This window comes from Phyllobates terribilis, unplaced genomic scaffold (genome assembly GCF_046119375.1).
Source record: "Phyllobates terribilis strain yellow unplaced genomic scaffold, ASM4611937v1 Scaffold_8__6_contigs__length_399053987, whole genome shotgun sequence".
NCBI lineage: Eukaryota > Metazoa > Chordata > Amphibia > Anura > Dendrobatidae > Phyllobates > Phyllobates terribilis.
Genome location: NW_027362768.1, coordinates 166,666,168 through 166,675,172, shown reverse-complemented (window position 1 = coordinate 166,675,172; position 9,005 = coordinate 166,666,168). Strand labels below are relative to the sequence as shown.

The 9,005-nt window shown below is 44.0% G+C and overlaps 1 protein-coding gene across 1 annotated transcript in view; it reads left to right on the top strand.

Moving 5' to 3' along the window:
- The first annotated feature begins 1,059 nt into the window (after positions 1–1,059).
- The window catches only part of LOC141157715 (uncharacterized), a 45,409-nt gene continuing 37,463 nt past the window's right edge, over positions 1,060–9,005 (top strand). Inside the window, exon 1 of the mRNA XM_073645261.1 lies at positions 1,060–1,201. Within this exon, the coding sequence (XP_073501362.1) occupies positions 1,060–1,201 (142 nt within the window). The remainder of the gene's footprint in view (positions 1,202–9,005) is intronic.

The following is a 9,005-nucleotide window of genomic DNA, read 5'->3' as shown; positions in this document are numbered from 1 at the left end:
TAAGTATATATCAATATAGTTTTGTCACAGCTAAATACCAGGAAGCATCAAAAACAGCTTTACTTAAAGCACAACACACCAAAAAGAGACAAAAAACGCACACAAAAATGCAATAAAAACTGCAAGTAACCAATTTAAATAGGTGCAGAAATGGTTCAGAAATTCTGCAGCGTCAAAAACTCATCAAAAGCCCATCATGGGAAAGTAATCTTAGGCCACGTTCACACGTTCAGTATTTGGTCAGTATTTTACATCAGTATTTGTAAGTCAAAATGAGGGGTGGGTGAAAAATGCATAATTGGTGACGTGTTTTTATTATACTTTTTCTCTGATTATTCCACTCCTGATTTTGGCGCAGTCAGACGGCCGTGTAACACGGATGATGATCGCACCGCAATCCTCGGACTGGCCGGCGGCTCTCCTGATTCGAGCGTGAGAGCGGCATAGAAATATTGTGCTGTCACGCTCGGGTCTGGAGAGCCGCCGGTTTATAATGAGCGGTGGTTGAGCGTGTGCTGCGGCTTCATGTAACTGCAGACTATTAAATAAACCAATGGGCACTTTCCCTTAGCAGTTCCTGTAACTCCCATTGAATCATACAGTCATACCATATGGAGGAAAGTAAAATTTAACATATACTTCTATATAGGTAAATGACCAGGTGGTCAAAATTCCCATCAATAGCCACCAAAAAAGTCTGACTATGGCTGCAACTCCTTGTCCTCAGGTAAAGCAGACTGCAGCTCTACAGTAAAATTATAGAAATAGTTACAGGAAAATGTCTATTTCACGGGAGGGTGAAGGGTGTGAGGATGACTGGTATAAGAGGGATACAAAGAAACACACTTGTTTCTAAATAAGTGACATAAATGTGCAAGTGCAAATCTGCAGTGTCTGCAATGTAGAATATGTAGGTTTTGGTGCAGGAGTGAATTTCTCATGGAATAATCCTCTTCTACAGCCCCCGTTCTGCTGTTGTGCACAATACACTGGATGCTCCACACTTCTAACCTGATTTTTCTGGATCCTTTCTGCAGGAGCGGTTCCTTAGTGCCCTCCATGGACGTAGAATTTGCAAATGAGACAGTTACCCCGACCCACAGAGAGATGGTGGATAAAGTCGCTGCAGAACTGAAAAACTCCAACCCACCGAACACCATGGATTATTTACAGATTGATCCTCAGAGTATTCAGTCTAGAGGTAAGTCTACACTGGGATTATTCAGAGCTACGTAACAGTCACAGCTAAACTCCTAAACAAAAAACAGACCCCACACCAGACCCCCAAATAAATACTGACCATGTTCTTTTTATTATATTCAATGTTCAAGCGGGCAATTTTTGGGCGATTTAGGTGAGGTGGAGGTTCTGGCCTCACTGACTTCAGCCTCTAAAAAAACTTCCTTTATGTAATTGTCTATTGGATCTGATTATAAAGACTGAGAGTTGCTATTCCAATGTATGCTTAGAATACATTTTTGGCTTGAACTACAGACCCTAATATACAGATAGGTGATCTCACTTAGCATACTGTATGTTCACATGTTGCTTTTTTGACATTTATTTATCAGCATGAAAGATGCAGGCTATGGTCAGAAAACTGATGTGGAAATTACTGGTACTCATTTTTGATGCTAAGACATTTTGATCTTAATGGGGGAAAATTGCAGTTAAAATGCTGAATGAATTGTCATTGTCTGATATTTTTAAAAATCAACCAGACATCAACAAATACAAAAAACAAACAAACAAAAAAAAACACACCATATGGATGAGGTGTCAGGAATTTAATTCAATTTGCACATAATAAAAGCTAAATGTCAACAAGCCTTTAGGATGTGTTCACACAGAGTTTTTTCTTTTTGCAGAATTTTCAGAGTAAATTATCTCTAAAGGATATTTCATATGTCATTGTGTCTGTTCTGTCGCATCATTGGGACATTTACGGACTATAATGGACCTTCTTACAGTTGCTATGCACTACTATCTTATTGCATTTCTGTAGTGTTTACTTTCTTTAAGTCTGTCCCTTCTCTCTCCCTGTCTTCCTCTCATGTGACTTCTTTAGCTAACCCCTCCCTTCTTTTCTCCTCTCTTGCCTTCATTCACCATCTTGGCACCTTCTGAAGCTCATGTGCTCACAGCTTGTTCTGTGAAAAGTTCTTTTTAACCTGCTGCTCCTGCATGCATTTAACAAGAGTTCTTATAGAAAACAAAGTCTCTTCTGAATTCTTTACAACGTGCCAGCTTGCAGCCAAGTTAAGCTATCTTCGACCATTTCCATTGTAAGTACAGGTGAAGAGACCCTGTTTCACAGAGCCATATTTACAGCCACAGGCCATGGGGACAGAATAGTGTCCGGTGTAGAGATGTGCGGTGTTCGACTCGAACTGTTCGCCAATCTCAAATTCGAGCTGTTTTGGGCGGTGTTCGAGCCGTTCGACGAACCCGAACGATTTACAAAAAATTCAGCTGTTCGAGGTCATGTTCGATAACTGTTTGTGCACCAAAATCGTAACTGGATTTTTTCACAGTAATGCTGTTAATCAATGTTAATAGACAGTTTCAGTGTAGAGTGGGCGGGAGAAGGGGCAGGGGATGGATCTCTGCAGAAATAATGCCGATCTCCATTTTTCTTTTTTCCCCGCATTTACAGTGGGGCGGTGCAGTCTGTCAGCCTATCAGCAGCGCACACACGCAGCGACGTGCTTTTTTTTCACACAAGCAAGGGCATGTGTATGTCACATGTCCTTGCCCTATAAAACCCAGCCATTTTCCCCATCGCCACCATTTTCTCACTGCTGCAGCTGAGTGTTAGACGGCACCGCTGCTGCTGTGGGCGCTATACTTTGTAACTGTGTGAATTGCAAGCGAATTTTCTGTTAAATAGACAGATAGGTTTAGGGAGTAGGGACTAGTTGTAATTGCAGCCCTTTTGAGGGCTAGGTTACAGCAGTTTCTAGCACATTTTGTCAGGCAGGTCTGTGCCAGTGCTGTGCAAGTGTTTTTCACAGCATTTGGCTAAATGTACCTAAGCCAATCCTTTTGGGCCTCTAGCAGTGTGTGTTATTCAGTGGAGTAGCCTATCTGTGTTGCAAGCTACACCACCTGTGTATCTAATAACATTTTTTACTGCATCTAACCCAGCCAACACTTTTAGGCATAGTAGTAGTGTCTGGTAGTCAGTGGAGTAGCTCATCTGAACCAAGCTACACTTCCTGTGTATCTAACAACAATTTTTTACTGCATCTAGCCCAGTAAATCCTTTTGGACACAGTATCAGTGTCTCGTAGTCAGCGGAGTAGCCCACCTGTGAAGCAAGCTACACCGCCTGTATATCTAATAAAATTGTTTTACTGCAACTAACCCAGCCAATCCTTTTCGGCTAGTACCACAGTTTGGCCACTCAGCTCTGCTCGGTTGCCATCCATCATTTTTTGTGGAAACAACTACAGAGTTGTCAATTAGTTAACCACCAAAATGAGTGGCAAAAGGCCTGCTGCTGGTGGAAAGGGGAATATGCGTGTTGGAAAGGGAAAAAAAGGTTGTGTCCGTGGGGTAGGTGTTAAAGCAACAGTAACATCTGCAGAAGAAAGACCATCTTCCAGCCAAACTAAAATGACTACTTCTTTTCGTGGACAATGTGATACGATCCATTCTTACAGACACGCCTACCGCTACAAATTCCAGATGAGGCACAAAAACAGCAGGCGCTTCAATGGATATCAAGTGCTCCTTCAAGTGGGCTCTCCTCCACCTCAAATTCAACATCACAAATACTCCAGTCCTCAGAGGTGTCACCCCAATCACACTTGCTTCCTCACAGCTCCCAAGTCTCCAGCTGCCCGTCTGAGTATGGGGTAACACAGATGGTTGAGTCTGCAGAGCTCTTTACTCATGCTATAGCCTGGGAAACGGAGGTCTGCTCCAGAGCTTCTGTGAATCCAGACGAGGAAATGATCTGCACTGATGCCCAGAATGTTTGAGTCGGATCCAGGCCCAGATGAAGAAGGTTCTGAGCATAATGTAGACCCTCGTTCCCAAACTGTAACTCCTGTTGGTGTAGACAATATGGAAGACGATGATGAGACTCCGATACCTGATTGGAGCGACAACTTGACTTTTCGGTCAGGGCAGGAAGAGGTTGGCTCTGAGGACGACGGGTGTGAGAACCCACTTACTGTCAACCCACAGTCAGCCAGTCGATGAGGTCAGCAGAGGAGGTGGAAGAGGATGCTATTGACGACGAGGTTAGGTTGCGCCTTCCTGGACAAAGACGGAGTACTGCTAGCACGTCAACAACTGCATCCTCAACCACAACTCTGCCTCTGACCACAAGTCGTGGTGGCTCTTAAGGTCAAATGGGCTCTAAGCCTTGCATTGGCTGGGCATTCTTTTGGGCACAGGCATAAGAAGTTGTCGAGGTAATGGATAATATGTGTCCCCTTAGAAACGTCCATGACAACCCATTTGAGGAAGCAACTAAACGCCTCAAATATTGAGCAGGATCTGGAGCACTCCATGGGCAAGCAGCGATCTATATAGCACGCTCCTTCCCAGAAGCAGCCCAATAGGCGGACACTATTCGGAGGCACAGGTAGTAAGTAACCGGAACAGCCCCTCAATGTCTGTTTTGGCCATTAGGGTGCCCCTTCCCAACTTCTTGACCCGCCTGATTGCCTTGTCAAAGGAGGTACAGTATATACTACTGTACTTGGTTCCGCGTCGATGTTGTTGTTTACTGACCTGCCCCTTGGATATGACAAATGGAATAGTCAAAATCTATTGGGTTCCGTTTTTGGCACGACTCCCAATGGGGATACCACTGCGTCTTGTAAGGAAAGTGTTCTGAATGGAACCGCCATTCTACCTAAAGATATTTCTTTTTTTAATTTTCTTGTCACGACGTCTGGGTGTTGGTAGGCTGATTTTAGATTTTTACTCCAGCCTTTCTTGATTTTAGAAGGGCATGACATGCCTATATCTTTGTCTCCCCCTCCTTTTACTCCTCCACCTCTTTTCTTTTCGCATGACTGTATGTACTTGTCACTTTTCCATGTGTTAGTTGTGTCTTCTGAGCAGTTTGTCAGCTTTTGGAAACCTTTGAAGGTGTTTTCCATGTGTTTCTATGTGTGTTTGTTTGCCTGCCATTGGTTTTAACGGTGTTTGGCGAACATACCGGCGTTCGACGAACCGAACCCGAACACTACGGGGGTGGCTCAACTCAAGTCCGGTGTCCGTTACGTGTGATGACAGTTTCCACATGTACTGGAGTCATTGACACACGTAGACCCATTCTGGGTCTGTGCACATGTCAACGTGTTTCCACGGACCATGTGTCTGTGGGCAAAACATGCTGACATGTCAATGTTTTACCCGCTGCACAGGCCGCAAATTGTCCTACACTCATGACATGTGTGACAAGTACCGACGCCTGGGAATCAAGTTAGCGCTGTTCCCGAGTGCCAGGTGCTGAACGCTGCCCTCATCATTGTCCCCTGCTTGCGCTGTGATCAGTGCAAGCAAGGAACAATATTGAGAGTAATAGTCTGCTCTGGCTGTCTCCAACTGTAAGAATAAAATTAAAAAAAAGTCCTTATACTCACCTGTCCCAAGTGTCCCCTGCTGTAATCCATCTGACCACTAATGCCGAGGAGATGGGGAGAATGAGCCGCTACAGCAAGCTGGCCCCAGAGCTGCGCTCAGCGAGCGGTGTCCTGTCACTCACTGAGCTCAGCGCGGCTCCGGGGCCCGCTCTCTGCAGCGAGTCATTCTCCCCGGCTCCTCTGCATCATCGGTCGCATGGATTACAGCTAGAGACACTTTGGACAGGTGAGTATAAGGTTTTTTTTTATTCTTATTTTTACAGTTGGAGACAGCGGGAGCAGACTACTACTCTCATCAATGTCCATTCCTCAAGCTGATTGCATCATAAGCAGGGGACAATAATGAGTGTAGCTTTCACCACCCAGCGCTTGGTAACAGCGCTAACTGTACGCTGATTCCCAAGCACTGCTGCGTGTGGTCCTGATGTGGCACAAGGGCACCACATGGTTGTCACATATGTGCCACACAGGTGCACATGGACACGTATATCTCCGATACTGTTTTTTCCAGTACTGGAAATATCAGGAGGTGTGAAAGAGCCCCAACTATCTAATCAAAACTACTGTTTCTTGAACACTTTGTAGTTTTTGGAGAGTTTCTCCTCCAAAAACTCAACTAAAAAGGCACCCTAAGGCTGTGTGCCCACGATGCGTTTTTTAGGCATTTTTGCAGCGGCAATTCCACTGCAGAAACACTTAAAAAACACTTGGTAGAAAGCCTGCCATGTTCCCCAATGATGATCCGCATGTGCTGTGCACATGCTGCGGAAATTTCCTCTGCGAATTATCATTGCGGAAAACAACGCAGCACTACCACTTATTTTGCGGAAGTGCTGTGTTATCGCCGCCATTGACTTGTATTGGAACGCATGGATTACGCATCACTGCATCTATAGATGCCCATTCCATGCATTTCAATGTGCGGATGGTACCCGGGTCTGGAGGAGAGGAGACTCTCCTCCGGACCCGGGTACCATAGAACGTGTAAAAAAAAAAGAATGTAATAAAAAATACATCTTATACTTACCTTCTGATGGCCCCCAGTGTGCTTATCCTCACTTGCCGACATAGTTCCCGGTGGACTGAAGGACCTGCGCTGACGTCATTTAGTCATGTGATGGGTCACGCAACCGCTGACGTCGGCAGGTCCTTCAGTGTACCGCGAGCTGCCGGCAAGCCAGGACGGAGCGAATAAAGACTCTGGAAGCCATCAGAAGGTAAGTATAGATTTATTTTTTACCATTCTTTAAGGTCACACTATGTATATCCATGCCGTTTGCATGGATTTATATAGTGTGACCAAGTTGTCAAGCACTTTCCAAGTGATGCTAAAATCGCTTAGAAAGCGCTTGTCAACCCGAATGTGGAAATGCATGTGAAGAATGCTTCGCATCCTCTTGTCCCTGGCAGGAAAAACGCATGTACAATCCACATGCATTTTTTCTGCCAGGGAGATGCAGAAATGCTCAGGAAAAAATCCGGAGCACTTCTGCATCGTGGGCACATAGCCTTAGGCCACGGCTCCACTATCAGTATTTGGTCAGTATTTTTCCTCAGGAGTGGGAGCTAAACCAAGTGAAGAACAATCAGAGAAAAGGTATAATAGAAACAAGTCACCAATTCTGCATTTATCACAGACTCCTGGTTTTGGCTCCCACTCCTGAGAAATAATAAAAAGTAAATAGTGTCCTATAAACTCAATGCACTGCCAGTGTCTTAGGTAAACTATTCCAGACCAATTTACCTCCCCTTCTTACGTTTGTAATGTGTATTTTTTCATGAAGATATGTCTTGCATTGGTGACCTGTGTTCACGCTTCTGTGGTGCAAGCGAAGCTGAACTTTGGGATCCTGCAAAACAAACAAAAAAACGCAGCAAAAATGCACCAAAAACGTACTAAAACCTGTGTTTTTTACGCTGTTTCTTTCCTGCCAAGAGATCAGGTTTTGCTGCAGAAAAAAACGCTGATAAAATGCCCTGTGAGAACATAGCCTTATGCATTTTTTTTTTTGCTAACAGTGCTATATGAGGGTTTGCTTTTAATTTGATGAGTTGAAGCTTTCAGTGTATGTTTTTACTTATTTATTCTTTTCTACCTTATTCACCATATGGGTTATGTAATGGGACAGTTTTAACTCCAACCATTCCGAATATAGTGATACTATTTATTGGTATTTTTTTGTACATAAAAAAAAAAAAAAACATTTTTAATAGTGAAAGATATTTCTTGGATTATTTTCCCTTTTTATTTTGTCCCACCATGGAAACTGAACATTTTATATATTGTTCTCTGGTCTAATGCACGGCCATTCTTCTGTACTGCTGTGCATTAAACCTGTCAGGTTTAGAGGAACACATGGCCTGATAGATCTGCTTATGATAGGGGCTGACAGGACACCAGACACCATAGTGGCAGATACCATGGCTATTATTTGGTATTGGAGAGAAGAGTGCCAGCTCACCTGTACTTGCAGCACATCTCAAGGTTGGAGCACGGAAATAGATGTGAACTTGTAGGAAAAAATTGTAGATTTTCCAGCTCCAGATAAAAACATTTAAATTTATTCAATCTATTTTAAAAGACACATCCACTTGTGAAGAGGAAGGGAGGGTTGCTTTACGCGTTTCAGACACTATCCTGCATCCTTTATCAAGAGCTATTATTTGGTGTCACAGGTGGGTGTTGACAGAGTGAAAGGGCAAAAGAAGGCGCCGCAAGAAAAAGTACAACTATAAACACAACACTATATAGTCAATGGTGAGATACACCTATGTAACTGATTAATAGAAGGACAAAGGCATAAATATATTGGTATTAAATGTACCAAACCAATAATAATGTGGAATCCAAGACTATAGGGAGCAGTGTCAGCTGAGGATGTCAGTGGAGGAGAACCCCCAAGTGTATTGCAGCTCAACGCAGCTACATCAGGAAGGAGCAGTTGTAGTATACAGCTGGTACCTGCTCAGTCTGCACCTACTGGAGGATGCTATTAATTTATTCCTCAGAGCCGCCTTTTATGGCACTGAAGACTAATTGAATAACACACCCAAGCGGGTACAGGCTGTGTATCGGCTGTATACTACAGCCAACACCGTGCTGCACCAGACACATTGGAGCCCCACTGATCAGCTGCAAACAAGTCCGTCAGTCGCTGGATGTAAACACATTGAAAGTAGTGGCTGAGCCTCGCACCTTTCAATGTGTGGCAGCTACTGCCGATCATTGAAGAACAGCTCCTACCCTTTTGATCAGGAGCTGTGTTGCAGGACCTGGCAGAGGCCACTACACTTGGAGATGCACATTTTCTTGTATGACACAGTGATGTAACAGCTACACAGCTTCGTTAGCCGAACGACCTCTGTCGCTGTAAAATCCCAACCAAAATTTAACAATGC